Source organism: Nannospalax galili, unplaced genomic scaffold (assembly GCF_000622305.1).
Source record: "Nannospalax galili isolate Female #2095 unplaced genomic scaffold, S.galili_v1.0 scaffold11, whole genome shotgun sequence".
Taxonomy (NCBI): domain Eukaryota; kingdom Metazoa; phylum Chordata; class Mammalia; order Rodentia; family Spalacidae; genus Nannospalax; species Nannospalax galili.
Window position 1 is genome coordinate 6,231,791 of NW_008330735.1, and position 23,897 is coordinate 6,255,687.

At 38.1% G+C, this 23,897-nt stretch overlaps 1 protein-coding gene across 3 annotated transcripts in view; it reads left to right on the plus strand.

Moving 5' to 3' along the window:
- Positions 1-23,403, plus strand: part of Qser1 (glutamine and serine rich 1) — a 92,197-nt gene extending 68,794 nt beyond the window's left edge. For all 3 annotated transcript variants that reach the window (XM_029555290.1, XM_008851544.3, XM_008851533.3), the window contains 7 exons: positions 402-535; positions 1,648-1,865; positions 10,124-10,261; positions 12,757-12,854; positions 17,028-17,180; positions 18,116-18,211; positions 19,710-23,403. In XM_029555290.1, coding sequence (XP_029411150.1) covers positions 402-535; positions 1,648-1,865; positions 10,124-10,261; positions 12,757-12,854; positions 17,028-17,180; positions 18,116-18,211; positions 19,710-19,850 — 978 coding nt within the window. In that variant the 3' untranslated portion in view covers positions 19,851-23,403. The remainder of the gene's footprint in view (positions 1-401; positions 536-1,647; positions 1,866-10,123; positions 10,262-12,756; positions 12,855-17,027; positions 17,181-18,115; positions 18,212-19,709) is intronic.
- The last annotated feature ends 494 nt before the right edge of the window (positions 23,404-23,897 follow it).

The window sequence follows — 23,897 nt, forward strand, 5'->3', positions numbered from 1 at the left end:
CCAGAAGACTGACAGGCCTTATTTATTTGTTTGTTTGTTTATTATTTGTTACAGCTTTGAGGAAGCATTGTTCAAATGAGATTGCCTCTGTAACCAATACAGACTGGCTTACAGTTAAGAATGAACCCGTGGGGCTAGGAGTATAGATTTTACAAGGTCTGGGGTCAATCTCCAGCACCTCTCTACCCTTCACTCCTGTGTGTGTGTGTGTGTGTGTGTGTGTGTGTGTGTGTGTGTGTGTATGAAAGAGAGATGAGAGAGAATCATTTTTATTTAGGGTGAAACTAGCCTGGCCAGGACTACATTTTGAAAAACGTGAAGGATAGCTGATAGTAAAGCCAACAAAGTAATATTTATGTACAGATTATATAATTATGTGATTCAAGATGCTTCTTCCCTAGTACCTTGGATATTTTGGAGATGCAAAGACTAAATACAAAAGGATATATGTGAAGTTCATTGAAAATACAAACAAAAAGGAGTATGTGAGAGTATGTTCCAAAAAGCCAAGAAATAAACCTTCACAAACTATCAGGTATTCGTTTTATGTAATATATTAATATATTTATACACTTATTTTGGGTATTGTCATTGTACAAAGGAGTACATCAGTTGAAGAGACTGAAAGTCCGGTTCCTGTGACAATGATTCCTTTTGAAGGCATGAGATGGGCTTCGTGAAGCTTACGGTTTTCTGTGGTGGGGTAGGTGGCCTCTTTGTTTTGGCCCTCTAGTGTGGTGATTAAAACAAGAAGGAAAATGTTTTGAGTCTAGCTCTTTGTGACAGAGAACCTTTCTGAAGCCTTTTTCTATCCATAAAATTAAAATAATAAGTGAATGTCAGATTTTCAGTGAGATAATTTTTTGAGAAAAACTGAGACCTGTATATTACTAAATAAACATACAGTAGAATTCCTGTCATAGATTGATGTGTCTAGGTTGTCTGGAAGCTTAGCTGACCTGACTCTAATGTCTATGGAAATGTGGGTGTCACCCCCAGATATTCTCAGGCTGTTCTCAAACAGATCTAGTTTAATTAAGATCATCACCTATTGGAAGCTGCTGATGGAATTTATCCACACAAATTTCTAGATCCAGGATAGGACAAATATTCAGTGGTTCTCAGTTGATGTATTTGGATTTCTTCATTAAAGGTCACCAGAGAGTCAGAACTGGATTTGGCTTTTATCCCCGTATTCTCTGGAAAATGAATCTATAAGGGGTGGTGGGTGGGAGGAATAGAGATTAGATTAGTAGCCCTTAATAACTGAATATACTCTAGGCATGATGGTGCATGCCTTTAACTCCCAGGATGCTTTTAATCCCCGACTGAAGGCAAAGGCAGCTGGATCTCGGTGAGTTCAAGACCAGTCTGGTCTAACAAGCGAGTTCTAGCCCAGCCAGTGATACGTTGTGAGACCCTGTCTCAATCAATAAATCAATCAATAATTAAATGGCTAAATATAAGTGCTCTTGTTAAAACAAAGTATTTCAAGAAATGCTGTGGAAGTCACTATTGAGATGTACATGACAGGGACTTTGGAGTCGTTGATGTGAAGATGTTTGAGCTTATGACTTTTTTTCTTATTTCAGTCTTACAAGATTTAAATATGTTAATGTTTATAACATATTTGTTATAACATTGCAGAAGTGTTCAGGCTAAGCCAAGTAGTAGTAGTAAAACTTCTGATCCTCCAGTATCAAAAACTACAACTGCAAAAGCCTCTTCCACAAAACCCAAAGTTAAACAACTAAAAATAAAGGCTGAGCCACCACCAAAGAAACGGAAGAAATGGAAAGAAGAGTTTTCGTCATCGCAGTCTGAATCATCTCCTGAAGTCCATTCTCACAGTAGTGAAGATGAGGGTGAGTTCCCCATGAAGTGAACACCTTGATAACTTTCAGGCAGCCTTTGGGAATAGAGGGGCACAGTGATGGTGGCAGTTCACATTGGGTTTATAAATGGGTTCCTTTTGCTTCTGTAAAAATAACATACCTACTGAGCACATTGACTTTCATATTCAGCCTTGTAAAATAGGAAAGGCAAAACTCACCTTTGTGAGTGCTAGCCTTCGGAATGCCAATTACCTGGTAGATAGAAGTCAGATGATTACTAAGAATCCTTTAGTTTAAACTTCTGAGTCTGTGTTTATGCCAGAAGAAAAGAAGAAGCTAAACAATAAATCAACAATTCAAAATATAATTAATTGGTACATTATGGTAATATATAGAATGTATATTTCCTATAGTATATATAAGATATTTATATAAAATATATCTATTAATATTTACCATATTCTAATTTGAAACATATAATTGATAGATTCAAGAATACACATCTCACATTCCATTAGCTATTAAAACTTGGAATATGGTATATACAAGACATTTCAAATAGTTGAGCAGAAGGAAGCTGACCATGTCTGATTGCCAGCCTACTTCTGTAAATAACTTTATTGGAACACAGCCACACAGATACTGTTTGGAAATATATATATATATATATATTTCCATATGGTTGCTTTTGCACTACAGTGGCAATTTTGAGATGTTGTTAAAGAGATGTGTGACCCGCAAAACCTAAAATATTTACCATATGACTCTCTGCAGGAAAGCTTGCTGACCATTGTTCTTCTAGAACATAAAGTTGAAGAGAAAAAAAGATGAAGGGAAGATGGAAGGCCATACTAAAGCTCAAAAGCTTGGGATCTAAAGGAGAATCTTTGGAGGGACTTAAGTAGGAGGCAACATGATGAAATTTGAATTTTAATTATAAGACATAGTTTCAGGCACAAATTGTATCTGAACCTAAGTAGTGATGACAGGAATGAAGGAGACAGATGGAAGCTGGGGTGTGATCTTTAGAACCTAAGTGATGAATTGGTTGCTCTTGATGTGTAGGATGGTTTTTGAATCACAAGTGTCATTGCCTGAGAGATATTATTAGAGGTTATTTGATTAGAATTTGAGCCACAATAAAAATTATTCAGTGTTGAAGTCTACTTTAAATGTATTTTTCAAGAAGCTGTTTATTGGGGCTGGAGAGACTGCTCTGCAGTTAAGAGCACTGACTGCTCTTGCAGAGGACTGGGGTTTGATTCCCAGCACCCACATGGCTTCTAACAACCATCCACAACTACAGTTCCAGGGGATCTGACACCCTCTTCTGGTCTCCCTGGGCATTGCACACACAGGTGCACTTACATATATACAGGAAATACACTCATACACAATAAATAAATTTTTTAAAAAGCTTTTTTTTGGTACTTAGAAGTATACACCAATGTATGTATGGTGGACCAGTGAGATGGCTCAGCATGTAAATGCACTTGCCACCAAATCTGATGACCTGAGTTTGTTCCTTGGAATCTACATGGTGGAAGGAGAGAACTAACTCCCTAAAATTGTCTGCTGATCTCCACATGTGTGCTATGAGACCCTCGTGAGTACATACACACACATAAAGATTAAGATAGAAGTATATACATCAGCATTTATAAGGAAGGTTAGGGCCTTTATATGTATTGAAGGCATTATTTGTACTTTTTGCGGTTAGCTGTCCTACATGCTCCTTAGCATTGGGGACTTGGGTTCTGAGTGACAAGGTAAAATTTTCTTCCATGCACTAATTTGAATGACCACTAGATGTCACTAGTAGTTAAGCATTTTTCAGTCCTTTTAAGAAGTCAAATACTCGCCTGAAAGATGGCTCAGCAGTTAAGAGCATGGACTGCTCTTGCAGAAGACCTGGGTTCGATTACTAGCACCCACATGGCAGTTAACAACTGTCCATAACTCCAGTTCCAGGGGATCAGACACTCTCTTCTGACCTCCCCGGGCACTGCATAACACAGGTGCACTTACACACATGCAGGCAATACACTCATACACATAAAATAATACATAAAATTTTTTTTAAAAGTCAGCCGGGCATGGTGGTGCATGCCTTTAGTCCCAGCTCTCAGGAGGCAGAGGCAGCCGGATCTCTGTGAGTTCGAGGCCAGCCTGGTCTCCATAGCGAATCCAGGCCAGGTGCAGCTACTCAAAAAGAACCCCCCACCCCCCCAAAAAAAGTCAAATACCTATAGTAATATAGGTTTATATGCTGGAGATTTTTTAAAATTTGTGTGTGTGTGCGTGTGTGTGTGTATGTGTATGCACATGGGCCATAGCATGTATGTGGGCTTAGGGGACAGCTTTTGGGAGTCAGTCCCAGGGATTGAACTCAGGTTACCATGCTTGGTAGCACCCACTGAACCATCTCACAGGCTCATGGTGATAACTTTTTAACTTTTTCTTTCAAAATTAAAAAAATATTTTGTTACGTTTATGTGTATGGTGTTTTGCTTGATTATATATAACTATACCATATGCATGCAGAGGCCAGAAAAACATGCCTGATCTGGAACTGGAGTTAACGGATAGTTGTTAGCTATCATGTGGGTGCTGGGAACAAACTTGGGTCCTTTGCAAGAGCAGCCAGAGTAGCAAGAGCTCTTAACTGCTAAGCCGTCTCTCCAGCCCCTCAGAATATTTTTATAGTCTCCAAGTGCATTGAAGATTCCAAATACTTTCGCTTATCAAGGCTATCTCTATTTATATTTACAAAGTAGCAGTTAAAGCAAAATTTAAAAACACTTAAAAGGGGATTGGAGAGATGGCTTAGGGGTTAAGAGCACTGGCTGCTCTTGCAGGGGACCCAGTTTCGACTCCTAGCATCCACATGGTGGTTAACAACTGTAAATCCAGTTCCAGGGGATCCAACACACTCTGAACTCAGCAAGCATTGCATGACAAGGGTGCACTTACACACATGCAAGCAATACACTCATATACATAAAATAAATAAAAATTTAAAAATATTAAATTACTACTTACTAACGTAATGAATATCATTGATATTTGCTGTTGGTTAATTTGGGGAGGAAGCGAGGTTTGAGATAGGGACTCACTATGTAACCCTGGCTGGCTTGGAACTATGTAGGAGACCAGGCTGGTCTGGAATACACCGAGATCTGCCTGCCTCTGCCTGAGTGCTGGGATTAAAGGCGTGTGCTACCACGCCTGACAAAAGTATACTACTTAGTAAAACAATGAGTGCCATTTTTATATCTGTTCTGCATTCTGTTTGTTATGTGTTATTTTGATTAGGGTATATTAAGAGAACCCAGAATCATGCAAGTATGTTGTTGGGAAGAACAATATTTTAAATGTCTTTCCAGATAATTATGGCTGTTTAATGCTCAAAAGTTGACAGTAGTTTCTTAAGCTGCTCCTGCTTTGTTATGTTAATAGCTGCTGGTTTGTCTTGCTCTTTGTATCTTTCATCTGTCAGGGTTTCATTCTGCATATTGGTCATGTGGAAATATTAGCTAACCTAGTGATGAAAATCTTCAGAAAATTCATGCATTTCATTATTTTACATTTTAAAAGTTTTGCATAAATTTTGCTGGTTTTAACAATTTTTAAGTGTGTGTAATTTAGTAGCATTAAAACCTTATCATCCCAAACATATAGTATGCAGTCATTGGGCAATAGCTCCCCATCTTCCCTACTCCAATTGCTATAATCTCTTTTTGACATTTTAATGTATTGTTTGTTCATTTGTTTGTGTGTGATGCTCACCTTTAACTGCTGAGCCATCTTACTGGACTCTCTAACAAGATTTTTATGTGAATTTTCCTGTATACATGGAGTCATGTATTTCTGTTCTTGTGTCTGGCTTTTCTGACTTTATATGTTTTCAAGGTAAATCTTTATATGTTTTCAAGGTATTACAGCATGTGCCATGGTACACATGTGGAGGCCAGACATCAACATGTAGGAGTCTGTTCTCTCTACCATGTGGGTGCTGGGGGTTGAACTCATGTCATCAGGCTTGGCAGCTAGTGGCTTTTCTGGCCTAGCCATCGCACTGGCCCTTACTGTGGTTTTGATTTGCATTTCCCTAATGGCTGAATGACTATGTGAGTGCCTACTAGTTATTTGTATATGTTCCTTACAGGAATGTCTATTCAAATCTATAGCCTGCTTTATATTTGAAGTCGTACCTTGTCTTTTTGTTGCTAAGTTGTAGGAGTTCTTTACATTTATATTTATCTCCAGATTAAAATTTTTTGTTTGCTTTTGTTTTTTGAGACTGCCCAGATGGTCTTGAACTCCTGATCCCCTGCCTCTACAAAGTGCTGAGATTGCAGGCGTGCTTCATCATGCCTGGCTATATTCTGGATTTTAAAACTTAATTTGTATGTATGATTTGAAAATCCTTCATCCCATTCTCTAAATTGTCTTTTTATTTGCTTTAATTCTAATGAAGCCCAATTTATTTCTGTTGTTTCTTGTGCTTTTGCTGCCATATTTAAAATCCATCGCCAAATTCCAGGTAATGAAGATTTAAAATCTCCTATATTTTCTTGTAAGAGTTTTATATTTAGATTATATTTCATTTAGAATATTCAAAAATAACATTCAGGGCTCAATGGTAGAGCATTTGCCTAGTGTGGAACCCTGGATTCAGTCACCAATACCACCAAAACCCAAAACAAGACAGAATCAGTAATTCCATCACTGAACTCATCTGTGAGACCCTTCACTGATAGGAAGCTATCCAGTTTACAGTATGGCTATGAACTCACTTTGTATGGGAAGATGACCTTAACGTTCTGATCCTCTTATACCTCCACTTCCCAAAAACTGAGATTATAAAGATTATAAGATTATAAATCCTTAATGCCAGCTCCAGGGGATCCGATGCCTCCTCTGACCTTCATGGGCATTGCACGACTCAGGTACACTTACATACATGCAGACAATACACTCATACACATAAAATAAAAATAATAATAAAATATTTTTTAAAAATAAAAATAACAGCCTGGTGTGGTGGTGCACGCCTTTAATCCCAGTACTTGGGAAACAGAGGCAGGCGGATCTCTGTGAATTCAAAGCCAGCCTGGTCTACATAGTTCCAGGCCAGCTGGAGCTACAAGGAGGCCCTGTCTCAAAAAGACAAAAAATAAAAATAACAATACCCACATTTACTCAAGAGTAGAGAGTTAATGAAATTTGTTTTCTTATCAAAGTTAATGAATTTGTCAAGAGCTGGTCTTAAGTGAGAATAGCTTTTTCCCCCCTTGCAGGACATAGCAGTGACATGGCATACATAATAATAACTACTATTGTAGTTGGAGATGTTTTTATAAAGTATTATTTTTATAGATATCAGCAAAAGGAAAAAAATTCACAACCCCTTTTTTTGGGGGGGGGGGGGGGTTCTTTTTGAGACAGGGTCTCCCTGTCAATAACATCTTAATATTATCATGAAAATAGCCTTGACATTAGAGACCATTCTAAGTTTTGGGCATAGTCTAAAAACTGTCTGATAGCTGAAATGTAGTGGTACATTTGGGAGGCAGAGGCAAGAGGATCTCAATCAGCCTGGTCTAGTAGCGAGTTCCAGGCTAACTGGAGCTACAATGAGACCTTGTCTCAAAAAAGCAAAAGAAAGCCATGTGTGGTGACACACACCTTTAATCTCAGCACTGGTAAGGCAGAGGCAGGCAGACCTCTGTGAGTTTGAGATCAGCCTGGACATAGCGAGTTCCAGGCCAGCTGGGACTATAGGAGGCCCTGTCTCAAAAAGACAAAAACAAAACAACAAAAAGCAACAACAACAAAAATTGCCTGATAATGGTTATCTATTTGGATGCAAAGAAAGGGGGGAGGGTCAAAACTGAGTTTTGAGACAGGGTCTCCTTATAGCCCCAGCTGGCCTGAAAATACGTAGACCAGGCTGGCCCAAAACTCACAGAGCTCTGCTTACCTCTGCCTCCTGAGTGCTGAAATTAAAGGAATATGCCACCACACCTGGCTTATAGCCAGTCTTTTAACCTTTGTTTGCTTATTTTGTGAGACAGGATCTTAGGCGACCAGGGTGGCCCCCAGTGCACTTACTCAGCTGAGCATGGCCTTAAATTCAGTCTTGGCACCACGTTCTCAGCGCTAGGATTACAGCCATGTGCCACCATGCCCACTTAAGCCTGCAGTTCTTGATATTGAATTTAAGTGCCATTTCCTATATACCTGGGCTATGTAAAAAGAATTTTTATTTTACATATATGAGTGTTTTGGCTGCATGTAAGTGCACTGTGTGCATGAAGAGCCTAAGGAGTCCAGAAGAGGGGTTTGGATCCCTTGGAACTGGCATTACAGATGATTGGTAGTTGTCACATGGGTGTTGGGAACTAAACCCAGGTCCTCTACAAGAACAGCCAAGACTCTTAACTACTGAGCCATCTCTCCAGCATCTGCATTTAAAAACTTTTAAAGCATGTCATAAACTAGAATTCCATAGTAATTTTAAGTGTAAAAATAGGAAAAAAAAAACAAACTAAATTCCTAGTTGTCTTGTGCAACTAAATACAAAGCAGCCATCCCTACTACAGCTCAAGCTGGCACTAGATGTCTGAGCTGTGGGACATCAGAAGAGAAACTTCTTCCCACCTGGCCTGCTTGTCAGATGCTGCAGTGGACCAGGTCTCACAATCACCTAGAAAGCTTTTAATATGTTTAAACTTTAATACCATTCTTAACCCTACCACCACCGAAGGTTCGGTTTCAGAAAGCTACTGCTCTGGTTGTTCTACTTTTAAAACTGCCGGTGTGGTGGCTCACACCTGTAATCTCAGCACTTGGGAAGCTGATGCTTGAGGATTGCTGAGAGTCTGAGGCTAGCCCTAGGCTACCATGCAAAACTCTGCTGCAAAACAAAAGCAAGACTCAACAGGCTCTATAGTGATTGTGAGAATCTCTCTCTCTCTCTCTCTCTCTCTCTCTCTCTCTCTCTCTCTATCTCTCTCTCTCTCTCTCTCTCTCTCTCTCTCTCCCTCTCTCCCTCTCTCCCTCTCTCCCTCTCCCTCTCCCACCCCCCCACTCACCTGAGGTGATTTTTTTCCCCAGTGTCTTATATCCAAGGCTGACCTCAAACTTCTTAAGTAGCTGATGATGACCATTAATGCCTGATCTTCCTAGCTCCACCTCCCACGTACTAGGATGCACCCCTAGGTATTCATGTGTACGTGCCAGTACACAGGTGTATGAGTCGACCAGAGTTTGATGTCTGGTGTCTTCCTCAGTTGCTCCCCACCTTCTCTCTTTTTTAAAAAAATATTTATTATTTTTATTTTATGTGAATGAGTGTTTTGCCTGCATGTATGTCGTGCACCTGTGCACCTGTGTCGTGCAGTGCTGCAGAGGTCAGGAGAGGGCTTTGGCTTCCCCTGGAACTGGAGTTAAGGACGGTTCACAGCTGCCATGTGGGTGCTGGGAATCAAACCCAGGTCCTCTGCAAGAGCAGTCAGTGCTCTTAACTGCTGAGCTATCTCTCCAGCACCTTTTTTTTTTTTTTAACTTTATTATTTTTGTTTTATGTGTATGCATGTATTGCCTGCATGTAGGTAAGTGCTCCCGTGTCATGCAGTGCCCACGGAGGTCAGGAGAGGCTGTTGAATCCCCTGGGAGTGGAGTTGAGGACAGTTGTTAGCTGCCATGTGGGTGCTGGGATACGAACCTGGGTCTTCTGCAAGAACAACCAGTGTTCTTAACAGCTGAGCCATCTCTCCAGCCCCACCATCTTCTCTTGAGATAGGGCTTCTCACTGAACTTTAAGCCTACTGACTGGGCAAGAGTAGGTGGCTAGCAAGTTCCAGGGATCCTCTTGTCTATTTTCCCAGCACTAGGATTAAAGGTGTGCACCAACACAACCGGCTTTTTACTTGGGTACTAGGAATCTGAAGCACTTTGTAGACTGAGCCATCTCCCCAACCCCACCTCAGGTGTTTTTAAAGGAGAAATGAATGGGAAAAATTTGTGTCTTCAATCTTTTACTTGTTTATAGGCTCCTGTTGCAGAGGAAATTATTAAAAATTGTCAGGAAGGGCTCAATGTGGTGGCCCATGCCTTTAATCCCAGCACTTGTGAGGCAGAGGCAGGTGGATCTCTGTTGAGTTCCAGGTCAGCTTGTCTTATATAGGGAGTTGCAGGCTAGCCAGAGCTACATAGTGAAAACCACTCTCAAAAATTGTCAAGAGGGAACAATTTAGTATCCTATCTTTTCTTCATCCTAGAATTTGATCCTCCAGCTCCCTTTGTCACTCGTTTTCTGAACACGAGGGCAATGAAGGAAACTTTCAAGAGTTACATGGAATTGCTTGTTAGCATTGCCCTGGATCCTGACACGATGCAAGCCTTAGAGAAGAGCAATGGTATGGCTTGCTAAAGAGCACTTTCTTGGTGTAGTGCTTTCTGTACTTAAAAAAAAATTCTTGCCTGTTATGTGTTTATTAATGTTATGTATGTAATATATAAGTTGTCTTACATTCATATCTTAATTCCTGAAAGTATTCACATGCTCATACATTGTCTGAATATAACAACTTTATATTGAATGTATTTTATTGCTTTCTAGTTGTAGGAAAATTATATAATCATTTGTTTCTTTCAATTCTATACTTTATCCTCATTGATAGTTTTACTAATGTATTATATGGGAAGGCCATATGTCAATATATTCTGCTTTCTAGTTCTAAGAAAGATGAACCAGCCAGGCGTGGTGGCTCATGCCTTCAAGTCCATCACTCGGGATGCAGAGGCAGGCGGATCTCTGAGTTCAAGGCCAGCCTGGTCTACATAGTGAGTTCCAGGACAGCTGGGGCTACAGGGAGACCCTGTCTCAAAAAGACAAAAAAAGAAAAAAAAAAAAAAAAAGATGAACCAGATAATACTGGTGTTAGGATTCAAAGTGTATGTTTGTATCCTCAGTAAAAGGCACATTTAAGAGAAGTTATTTTCTAATGAATTATTATTAAATATATGGGGCTAGAGAAATATCTCAGTGGTAGAGCTCTTGCCCAGCATTCTTGAGGCTCTGGGTTCAATTCCTAGTACCTAAAAATGAAACCAATATATGCATTGAATTAAACTGATTAGTAGTATTCCTTTTATGCTTCCTTTAGTGATACTTTCTGTAATTGGTTATCTCCTCAAATCAATATTTTTGCTATTAAATGTTTTTTCTTTTGTTGCTATTGATGTTTTATCATCAGTGTTTTCTAGTTTTTATTCCTTTTATATATTAAGGGGTAAAGGAAATTTACATGATTATACTTAAAAATAATTTGCAATGTTTAAAGTTTTCTGAAAGATAAATTTAGTATTTAAATAGATTTAATCTCTGTTAATAAGATATCAGTAAGACTTCAGGTGTTGCAACAACCTTAGAAAGTGTTCCCCAGCAAAGTCTTCTTTATGTAAGAAAGTTTTCTTTCCCAGGTTACTCTGCTTGTATCTGCATTCCAGATATGTAGACATTAATTTTTAAAGTTTATAACCGAGATTCTTAGGGTAATTTATATTTTCAGTTAGATCATTGAAGGAAATTAATATCATGAAGTATATTACTGTGCTCAAAATTTATAGTCTAAAAGGATAAGGTATTTAATATAGTACCAAAAGTAACTTATTACTGTTAATATTGATACATTCCTTTTCTAAATAAACATTTGGCTTATATATGTATAATTTTTTTTTCCTTGTCTTTTTGAGACAGGGTCTCCCTGTAACCCCTGACAGACTGGCCTCTATCTCACAGAGATCTGCCTCTGCCTCCCAAGTGCTGGGATTAAAGGTGTATACCACTACACCCAGCTGTTTATTTTATATATTTTTGTGTGTGGCGGTCAGAGGACAAGTTTGTGGAGTTATATGTTCCAACAATTGAACTTGGATCGCCACACTTTCCTGGCAAGTGCTTTACCTGTCAAACCATCTCGCTGCCCCCTTATCCCTATATTTTTTACACTGGGTTATGATTATTTTTCTTCCCCTGCTTTTTCTTTGCCTGAAATTACAGTGAATTAAGAATATTTCAGAGTGGGGGATGTAGCTCAGTAACAGAACACTTAATTTGTATGTGCAAAGCCCCTCTAGCACTGCCAAAAGACACATGCTTGACCATACTCAGTGTTTTGTGAAATGTTATAATGTTAGACCAGTTTGTATTTTATAGTACTAATTTTCAGATTGTAGAGACTCAGGTCTGCTGGTGGGCAGTGAAATGATTGAAGGAAAAGGACCAGATTCTCACTCAGGTGGAGAAAGGCCAGTTTAATTCTAAGAGTGGCTCTTTATACCTAATGAGCAGGGTCAGTCAAGGATACAGTGTGCAAAACATTAATCAAGCAAAGTTCAAAGTCAAGGGTGTTTTTCTTTTCTGTTACTAACCAAACCCTTTCCCAGAACTCCAATCCAAGAGAAAGGAAAACACAAGCCCATCCACTATCATTCTTACTATCCCAAGGCAGTGCTCTGCCCTTGACTCTGGGAGGCGGTGTTCCCTCAGTGTCCAAACATTCTCTTGTTTTCGAGAGACATCTGGACTCTATCTTGTCTTTGATTCACCTTCTGCAGAACTGAGCTCCATCATCAGATGATAAATGAGATCTAGAGAAATTAGTCATCTTCCTAGTGGTAAACTTGCTGTCTGTCCATTTGTTAGTTGAGCAAAAATACAGAATTTTGCAGTGCATCTGGTTATCATGATAAGCTGCCATATTCCATTATAATAAACCTACTTTTCAGGCTGACCTTTGTTCTGAAAGTCAATGCCCATTTTTTGGACGCTGAGTTTTACATAAGCCAATGAATTTAATGTCTTTTAATACGCAAATGTTTATCCTATTAAAATAAATTGTTATTTCAGATGAGCTACTTTTACCTCATATGAAAAAAATAGATGGAATGCTAAATGATAACCGGAAAAGACTTCTTCTGAATCTTCATCTGGATCAGTCCTTCAAGGTACTTACTTTAGATGATTTATTAGCAAGCCGCCATGCCAGTCAGAGTCCCAGGCAAATAGGGAGGACAGATTTATGGAAGTCATTCTCAGGTCTGCAAATTTTTTTTTTTTTTTATGTAACAAGACTTGTTTATTATTATGAGTCTGTTTACCTTGGTATTTTCAGTGGTTTGTGTTTAAATTCATTTTTTAGGTATTGGTTTATGTAGCACTCTTTGTATAAAAATTTTTCATGTTTTCCAAAAGTAAGTCCCTTAAGCACTCATACTCAAATCTTTTTTAAAAATTTCCCCTTATAGAACTTTTTTCTAATCTTTAAAGATTTTAGGGTTATCTCTTCAGAGGGGGAGGGAAATGTTAGAGTAGCCAAAAGCCCCATTTAAAAAAAAAAAAATCAAAGAAGAAGAAAGAGTACATGGAGTTATCAAAAAAAAAAGTGATGGGGAGATATGGGAGGAGTTGGAGGGGAGGGAGCGGGCATGGATTTGATCAAAACACCTTATATACATGTATGAAATTCTCAATAAATTATTTTTAAAAAAGAATTACAGATGTAAATGTATGTTCACAAAATTTATGTGATTAGACATATATTTGAAGCAGGAAAAAAAATTTCCCCTTTTAAAATTTTTTTATTTTATGCGTATGAGTGTTTTGCCTGCATGTATGCTCCATGTTGTACAGTGCCCATGGAAGCCAGAGAGGGCACCAGACCCCTGGTACTGGAGTTAAGGATGGTTGTTAGCCACGATGTGGGTGCTGGGAATCAAACCTGAATCCTCTGCAAGAGTAGCCAGTGCTCTTAACCACCGAGCAATTTTCCAGCCCCCATATCCAAATCTTACTTTCCTTTTTTCCTTATTTGCTTTTTGAAAACTTACATGCAGTGGTACACACTTAATAATTCTAATACTTGGAAGGTGGAGGCAGGAAAATCAATTATAGTTATCACTGTTAATATATTTTTACAACATAAATTGGTATTAGTGTTATCTGAAATATGGAACCAAAAGATCATCGCAACTCAGAAAAATTATCATATTCAAAGCATATAACCCCTAGAACCATTTGATGATGTCTACTTGGAGAAAGTTCTTTTTCTTCATCGATGGTAACAGTATACATTTGTATAAAAAGTTTAAAATTTTTTAATTTATTATTTTTATATGCATTGAGTGTGTTGTCTGCATGTATGTAAGTGTACCTGTGTCATGCAATGCCTGCAGAGGTCAGAAGAGGGCATCAGATTCCCCTGGAACTGGAGGTATGGGTGGTAGCCGCCATGTGGATACTGAAATTCAGATCTGGGAATTGAACCCAGATCTTCTGCGAGAGCAGGCAGTGCTCTTAACCGCTGAGTCATCTCTCCAGCCTCTGTTAAAATTTTGAAATAAAATACTTTAAATAGATTAAGAAAGCTTCAAGTGTATATTTTTGTGTGTGTGTGTCTTTTGAGACAGGGTCTCCCTGTAGTCCCAGCTGGCCTGGAACTCACTATAGAGACCAGGCTGGCATGTGCCACCACACTCAGCATTAAAATACTTAAAATATTTAAAGGTTTTCTCTCCCTTAGAAATAACTAGCACCAGCTGAACATCTGCTCACTCCTGTAATCCCAGCATTAAAGAACCTGAGGCAGGAGGATCACCATGAGTTCCAAGTCAGCCTGACCTGCAGAGTGAGATTTATCTCAAAAACTAACAAAAGAAATAAGTAATATAGGGCTAGGAATATATATAGTTCAATGGCAGAGTGCTTGCCTAAGACATGTGAGGTTCTGGGTTCAAACTCCAGTACAGGGAAGAAAAAATTGCCATAATGAATTTGACTTTAAAAGTAAGTCCTTCCAGACATCGTGGTGTACGCCTTTAAGCCCAGCACTCGAAGGTAGAGGCAGGTTGATCTCTGAGAGATGGAGGCCACCTGGTCTACATAGCGAGTTCCAAGCCAACTAGGGCCACAGAAAAAAAAAGAAAAGTTGAGTCCTGAAGCCTTCTGAAGTTAGTGATGCTCTGCCAAAACTCCACATTCTAAGATTAGTATTTTGTGCTCACTAAATAATTCAGTTTTCTTTCATCTCTGTTGACCTAGTGGATTTCAAATTTGGAATTCATTTTTCACCTTTAAATTCCATTTGTTATAATTAGCAGGTAAAAATAACAATTCTAGAGCCAGAATTATTAGAGTAGGGTGTGTTTTAAGTGCAAAGCACCAGAGTATAATAAAAGCACAAATAACCTGAGGAAGGAATGAACTAGAAATTGATGGTAGCTCACTTTGTTAGATATGCCAGAAGTTTTATTGTGTATTACCAAATGGCAGTTCCCTGCTACACTTAGACCTAAGAAAAATTTGTATCTACAATGCACTGTCTTCAGAGCTACCCTACTAGTGTGGGGAAACCATGAGTTTGGCAAAGACGGTCATGAAGGTTGTAACAGTTAAGCTTATCACATGAACTTCATTCTTACATGCATGTAAATATAATGGCAGTATTTAACTCTTTATTGCAAAAGAAGAAATGATGCTGGTAGCTAAATCTAGTTTTATAAAACCATAGGCAAAGCAGTTAAGTTTCTCCACAAGCATTATTCTGTTACGTGCAGCTTTGTAGGTCACTATGACTTATCAAGCAGGTAAGGGCGTATATGTCAGTGGCCTTTAAAGAATAGACTGGTAATGGTTCTGCCATGTGGCCACTACATTATTAGTGGTAGCTCCACATCTTTCTGGTCAGTATACCCACCAAGCTCTGGCTTGGGATCTAATCCTTTTTGTGCAGTCCAAAGAATCAAGCAAAGTGAAGCTGGAAAACCATGGCAGTGCTTCTAGATAGCCTTTGTCCTCATCCTCATTCAGGATCTGATGACTTCTTTGTAGTTGCTGCTTCCAGTTCAGGGTATCAGCCAAACATGGTGGCACACACTTTAATCCCAGCACTTGAAGGCAGAGGCAGGTAGATCTCTGGGAATTCAAGACCAGCCTAGTCTACATAGCAAGTTCCAGGCCAGCCAGGGTACAAGGAGACCCTGTGTCAAAACAAACAAAAAACCAAACAACAAAAACTAAAATCCAGTTGAGAGTATTAACCATGGTTTAAGTGGTATGAGCTTTGAAGAAATGCATATAACCCTATTTTGAACTGAGATTATTTCTGTTACTTACTAGAAATAATCCAGTTGTTCCATCAGCATAGTGTATGTTATTGCTTAAAAAATACTCAGGTCAAACCAGTTCCTGAACATTGCCCTCTGACCTCTTCACACATGTCATGGCATCCCTGGTACACCCATTATATATAAATGTGAAGTTTAAAAATCAGGTCTTGCTGGAGAGATGGCTCAGCAGTTTAAAGCACTTCCAGAGGAACCAGTTTCCAAGACCCACATGGCGACTAACAAGCATCCAGAACTCCAATTCCAGCAGACCTGATTCCCTCTTCTGTCCTCTGTAGGCATTGCACAACACCAGTGCACTTACATACATGCAGGCAAAACACTCATGCACATAAAATAAAAATAAACTCCAAAAAATTTAAAAGCCAGGTGTGATGGCACACACCTTTAATCCCAGCATTTGGGAGGCAGAGGTAAGCGGATCTCTGAAATCAAGGCCAGCCCAGTCTACATAGCAAGTTCCAGGCCAGCTAAGGCTACAAGGAAACCCCATCTCAAAAAGTCAAAAATTAGGTCATGGGGCTGGAGAGATGGCTCAGCGGTTAAGAGCACTGATTGCTCTTGCAGAGGACCCGGGTTTGATTCCCAGCACCCACATGGCAGCTACAAACTGTCCTTAACTCCAGTTCCAGGGGAATCCAAAGCTCTCTTCTGAACTCTGCGGCATCACACAACATGGGTGCACTCACATACATATAGGTAAAACATTCATACACATAAAATAAAAATGATAAATAAAATATATATAAAAAAAATAGGTCATGTAATTGGCCCAAATTCAAAGTATGGGGAAACAGTCCCCATCTCATGGGATAATATGCAAAGAATTTGTGAGCATGTCTGTGTCCTACCTTCATTGTATATGTGTGTATATATATCAGTTACATCCCATCACTAACCACCAACATGTATGTTTTTGCATGTGTGTATGAATTGGAATTGCTAGAAGTTCAGGTTAGTTTTCTTCTAATGTCAGTTATTATTCTTATTTTAAAGAATGCTTTGGAAAGTTTTCCTGAACTAACAATTATTACTCGAGAGTCTAAAGCAAAAAGTGGAGGATCTGCAATTCCTAAAATCAAAATGAATGGCAAAGCTTATAATAAGAAAACGCTAAGGACTTCTAAAACAACCACTAAATCTTCACAAGTAAGTTCATATTGCTTAGTAAACATGTCTTTTTCCAGTTGTTACATACTTGCTACTGAAACCACCTAAGACAAGCAGATAATTTCCTTTGTTGTCAATGGTGTGAAGTCTTTAGGGGTTGGATGAGCACTTCTGGCCTAGGGAGCAAGGCCTCTCATTTTTCTTCCCATTTATCTCTGAAGCCAGATAAATAGGAAGCTTTTACTATGAGCCTGGAATGGTAGTTCATGCTCATTAACTACATGCTTATAATCCCAGTACTTGGGAAGCAAATATGGGAAGATGAGTTCAAAGCCAGCCGCAGCTACAAGAGACCCTCCCTATTTCAAGAGAGAAAGGAAAAAGAAAGAAGGAAGAAAGCTTTTACTTTACAAGTAATCTTACGTGTTTTTATTTTAAAATTTCTATGCTAGTTTTTTCCCCCAAATAGCTTGAACTCATAATAGGATTAAAAAGTGAACATTTAGCTGGGCATGGCGCCACATGCCTTTAATCCCAGCACTTGGGAGGCAGGCAGATCTTTGTGAGTTCAAGGCCAGCCTGGTCTACATAGTGAGTTCCAGGACAGCTGGGGCTACAGGGAAACCCTGTCTCAAAAAAGACCAAAAAAAAAGTGAACATCTGGTGGGCGTGGTGGCGCACACCTTTAATCCCAGAACTTGGGAGGCAGAGGCAGGCGGATCTTTGTGAGTTTGAGGACAGCTGGGACTACAAGGAGACCCTGTCTCAAAAAGAACCCCCCCCCCAAAAAAGTGAACATTTAAAAATGTAATTTAACCTTTTATTTTGAATAAGTTCCTGTCAGTGTTAATACAGCCTCATACCTAGTAATGTCATTTTTCAGATTATGAGACTTTGGATCTAATATTTTCCCAAAAGTATTCTTAGCTCTGATGTTCCAGGAAAAGTACCTGTAAACTTTTTTCTTTTTATAGGAGTTTGCTGTTGATCCGGAGAAAATACAATTATATTCGTTGTATCATTCACTCCATCATTATAAATATCATGTTTATCTGATATGTAAGGATGAGGTAATTTCCTCTTATTTATTTAAAAATTAAATACATGTTTTTCTAAACTTAAAATTTTTGTTTCTGATTTATTTTTTTTATGTGTATGAGTGTTTTGCCTGCATGTAAGTGCACCTGTGTCATGCTATGCCTGCAGAGGCCAAAAGAGAGTGTTGGGTCACCTGGAACTGGAGTTATAGACGGTTGTTAGCCACCATGTGGGTGCTGGGAACTGTACCTGTGTTCTCAAGAAAAGCAGCCAATGAATGATCTTAACCATTGAGCCATCTCTCCAGTCCTTTCTGAACTTTCTTAAAGGGACTGTAGCTAGATATTTGTGGATGCTTTAGAAAGAATTACAAAATGTGTGTGTACTTATTTTGCCTACATCCCTTTTTAAATAATCACTAGATTTGAGTTTCTCTGCTGTTTTTTACTCAAATGAACCAGAGCCTTATCACCTCTTGAGCTATGACTGGTAGTATTGTTAACCTATTAGTGCTTGCTTTCCATAATAAATGGTGTTTATTACATTTTGCTCTTTCATAATGTAGACTGATCTCACCTTCAGCCTTTGGTCTATATCTTGATGTCTTCCTTATCACTAGAATGACCTTAGCATACTTAATTGTAGAGAAATGCCATGGAATAAAAAAAACAAATACAATTTTTAGGTGTTAATGAATTTTAAGACACAATGGTTACATGTGGCAGCAGTATCACCTTGTAGATGAGATAGGATTAATTTCCCTAGACAGTAACTGAGGATAGTACCACCTCTTATTTGACCTGTACTATGAGTTTTATAATTACAAGATTAATTTAGCCCAGAGCTGTACCTGGTGTATTATAAAACAGTCTGGAGGGCTGGAGAGATGACTCAGCAGTTAAGAACACTGGCTGTACTTGCAGAAGACCTGGGTTTGTATTCCAGCACCCACATGGCAGCTAACAACTGTCCGTAACTCCAGTTCCAGGGGATCCGACAGCCTCTTCTGTCCTCTGCGGGCATTGCGCGACATGGGTGCACTTACCTACATGCAGGCAATACACACATACACATAAAAAATAATAAAAATAAATTTTAAAAAATAATAATTTTTTTTAAAAAAGAAAATAGCCTGGAATGGAAAGATGATTATAAATTTAAAGGAGAAAGTGAAGATAGTTCTGCAGACTGTGTTGACTATTTGTATAGTACTCTGAGATGCAGAATTGGGATCAATATTTGTCATTTGGCTTTTAATAAATTGAAAGGAATTAAGAAAGCTTGATGTACTTTCCCTAGTCTTTCACTCTGCCCCCGTGGAACCAATGATAATAAGAGTTGACCTCATCTAAATTTATCTGAAACAATCATTTGCTATGGTTGGGAATGAGGGTGGGTGAAAAAAATCAGTACATAGGTGCATTAATAAGTCCTTTTTTCATTCAAGATATAGAAAGAGCAAGGCTTTGTAAAGGATGTAAAGTATAAAGTGATAAATGTAAGTTAATATGACAATTTTCTTTATTTTAGATATCTTCTGTGCAGAAAAAAAATGAAGATTTAGGACAGGAAGAAATCGTTCAACTTTGTATGAAAAATGTAAAATGGGTGGAGGACCTATTTGAAAAATTTGGAGAACTTCTAAATCATGTACAACAGAAATGTACCTAACATTTCCACAAAATCCTACTTTTCAATAGCACTAATGAAATGGCACAGGGTGGTGTCACAGATAATCAGATGTCAAGCAGTCGTCTCTTACAGGCATGCCCACTTCCATGGGCAACTTCTACCAGGATCTTTGCTAAGGACAGTGGTGCTCTAAGGGAAGTCCGTCCTTAGGAATGGACCTTAATCCCACCACATTTTTATCATAATGAATGATATTTCTATTTTGTAAACTGTGGGGGGTAACTGAATTTTCAGAAACATTTTTTGACAAACGATAAAGCATGCACTAAATATAATTTTTATTGCTAGAGAAGTAACACTTAAGTAACTTGACTTTTTCCCCTCCATGACTGACGAAACATCAGAATGAAAAGAGAGGTGGCAGAAGCATTCATGTCTGGTCACAGAACTGAAAGTATGTACATTGTGTAAACATATCTGGTATGATGTGGCATCCTATGTGAGAATATCATCAGTTTAAAATAAGAGATCCAGAAACTGCATTCTGCTTTATGGACTCCTTTTAACATGTTCAGGAAACTGGATATGGAATTGGTGCAATTCTATGACTGCTTTTTGTGTCAAATTATATTGTGATGAAAAAAAAAGTGACATACTATTTTCCCTGTTTCAAAGAAAAGTATTTTTGTTTATACTATGCTTTTTCCTTTGGAAATTTTTCAATTGTACATTTTACTAATAGTTGTATTTTTCACAAAAAACAATGTGGTTATAATTATGTTCTCTGTATCTGTACTACACTTCATTATTTTCAGTAAATCCTATGTAGTTGTATGTCAAATTCCATTCTGAATCCTATCTTGAGGTAACCATTTTTTTTTTCACACAAATTTGCTCCAGTGTTATTTGGAATATACATTCGGTGCTAGAATTAGCTTTATAAGTGGGACTGCGTGAAACACTGCATTGATTTCTCATTCCATAAATTTCTCACTAAAATAGCACCTGATTATTATACTGATTGGTCAAAGTAAAAATTTAACTACTGATACATTTTGATAGCTTAATGGGTAATGGTGGTTGCCACCAAGCCTGATAGCCTGAGTTTGATACCCCAGGGCTAACATGGAGGAAGGAGAGAACTGACTCCTGAAAGTTGTCTTCTTGACTTCCACATGTGTGGCATGGTGTGTGGGGATGCGCATGTACCCCCCGCCAACACACACAAAATAAATAAAATTTTAAACTGATAATCAGATGATAGGCAGTGTTGCTCACAGCTTCCCTAACTCTTAGAACTGGAAGTGGAGCTCTCCTTTTGGTGCCTTTCTATCTTTATGCACACTATTGTAGCTTTCCTAAGTTTCATAGCTAGCATTTCAAGTAGTTTAGCAGAGACAGCGAATGTATTAGGTTCAACATGACCTTATGTTTTATTTGTGTTTGCCAACAGGTTGCCTTATTTGTTTGTGAAAAAGATTTACTAGTGTCATTCTAAACTATCGCCTTTTTTAGGATTCTAAAGAAGTTGTTAATCATCCTACCTTTGTTTATTTTACCACCATTTAGTGCCTTATGTCTTATCAAGTAAGCAGTGTTACTGTTCAATGCCCAAATAAGATATGCTTATGTGGACATATCTGTTGTGTTGATTTTGAGTGAACAGGCCAACTTCTTAGACTTAAAACTTCAGTAAACTGGCAAGAATTGAATTTAACAAGCCACTTGACTTAAGAATAAAACACTGTAACATTGGGAGAAAAACAAGCATTTGAGTTAAGCTTATATATTTATTTCTGATGTTTATCTTATTAAAAGCAATAATCCTTAATATTTGTACCTGCCATTAGACTCAGTAGTACTCAGTAAGTAATGGAAGTTTCTCTCCAGGGTCAAATGTCCTGTTTCTGAAAGGTTTTTTATAACTTCTTTTGAAACAAAGTAACCTTTTGGGCTTATTTTATGTAATTCATGGGAGATGCAAGGATATTAGCAGTGACAGAATCATGTGATCAGTTTTACAATTGGAGAAGAGCAGGAAGCAGCCACACTCCTTTTTGATAATACTGACTCTGGACAAAATTGATATCTTTCATTTCCAAAGTGCAGAATTGTGTTTGCCTATATGTCTTTACATCATTTTCCCGCTTGCTTTTTTAACTTATGGATGGCTTAAATACTTTTAAAAGCCATCTTGTATCTAAGAAACTATTGAATATGTGTTTGAACTTACAGTCACTTTTTCATAAATAAGCCTCTTAAGGTTAATCTTACCATAGAAAATAATCCATTTCTTTTTTGTTTTTGTTTTTTGAGACAGGGTCTCATTCTCTATTCCAAGCTGGTCTGGAACTCACTATGTAATCCAGATTGGGCCCAACTCACAGTAGTCCTTCTGCCTTGACCTCCCAAGTGCTGGGATTATAGGCATGAGCTGCCATGCCTGGCTTTCTAGTTCCTTTTGAACTGCAGTTGCCCTCAAACTGTTTACAGTTGTATTCCTATTAGTAAAGCAAGTTATCATAACGTGGGAGGCCAGGTCCTATGATTCTCCCCCCCGAGATGCCATTGTTTATGTGCATTATCTTCTTTCATTTGTTCCATAGAGCATAGGAAAACATCAACCTCAGGCCTTAGAGAAAAGTAGGACTATATTATGACAACCATACATGAGTCTTCTCTGTAGGAAGTTAAATGCCTAGTCGTTAGCATCTGCATTCCTTGCCAGGAAGTTTGAAATGTATAATATAGGAAAAACTTTAGGTTGTAGATAAAGCACATGTTGCCACAACTTCGAAAAATATTTTAAGGAAAAATTTTCCTACCTATAGAGATCTGGAGGGCTGGGGATATCACTCAGTGGTAGAGCACTTGGCTAGCATGTGCAAGACCCTGGGTTCCTTCCCCAGTACCCGTAGCCCCCCCCAAAGCATGTAGGGAATCTGGAGTAGTTTAATGTAAAAAAGTTCTTTTGTGTTGATATTTGTTACTAGTTCAGATGGGTGACTGCAGAAGAGGCCTCCTCGAATTTTCATATAACCCAGTTACTACTTGCTTGATCCCTGATGAGGTCATGAGTTTATGATGATTTATCACAGTAGCTTGAACCAGAAACTGTCATTTCCCTGTGATTTTACCAAATAGGAAATTTTGGTAAGATAAAAAATAATCATATCTTAAAATGGTTTAGAAATTTTTCATATTACTTTTAAAATTCTAAATTTGTCTAAATTTTCAAAGTTTGAAAATATGTAGATGGGTTTACACATTAGGACTATTTTCAAAGTTTCACAATTTTAAAATAATTTTTTTCTTAATCTATTTTCTTTGAGGCAGATAAATTCCAACCTATGTTTCTGGCGATCTCCCCATATAATGTAAAAAGTTCTTTTGTGTTGGTGTTCATGACTCATTCAGATGAGTTACTGGAGATGGGGTGTCCTTCCCATTTCTCTTATATCCAATCTCTATTTACTTGATCCCCTAATGAGGTCAGCAGTCGGGTTATTGATGCCGCTTTGTTTCAGATGTGTAAGTTGCGAATTTTATTGTATTTGCAGAATAGTTTTTGTTTTAAAATGTATTTCCATTTGTTTCACAAAAATGCTTTTCAAATAGAGTGAAATAGCCCAGGATCGCTGCTTCTGTGTCAGGTATACTTGACACACAACTGCACAAATGAACAATGTATACTATTTTTGTGCATTAACTTAGATGCACACCCATTGACATTGGTGTTCACAAATGCATGTTTTCACAAATCACCTCTATTTATAAATGACAATAACTAAGGCTAAGGATACAAAGAAACCTGCATTTGTAGTCCAGAATTTTCAATTGGTCCATAATATGTATGGAAATGTGAAAGACAATTTTGTATATTTGTTACTAACTCAGATCATTAAAATGAAAACAATTTTTTAAACAAGAAAATAAGAATGTTTGGGTTTTTTTTTTTTACGTTTTTAAGAATTAAAAACAGGTATTGTATATCTAAAACTACCATTGTGTTCTTACTTCTTTCAGGACACATATGTTATAGTTTACCAAACAAAGAATGCCAGAACTTGGAAGCCAGAAGTAGAT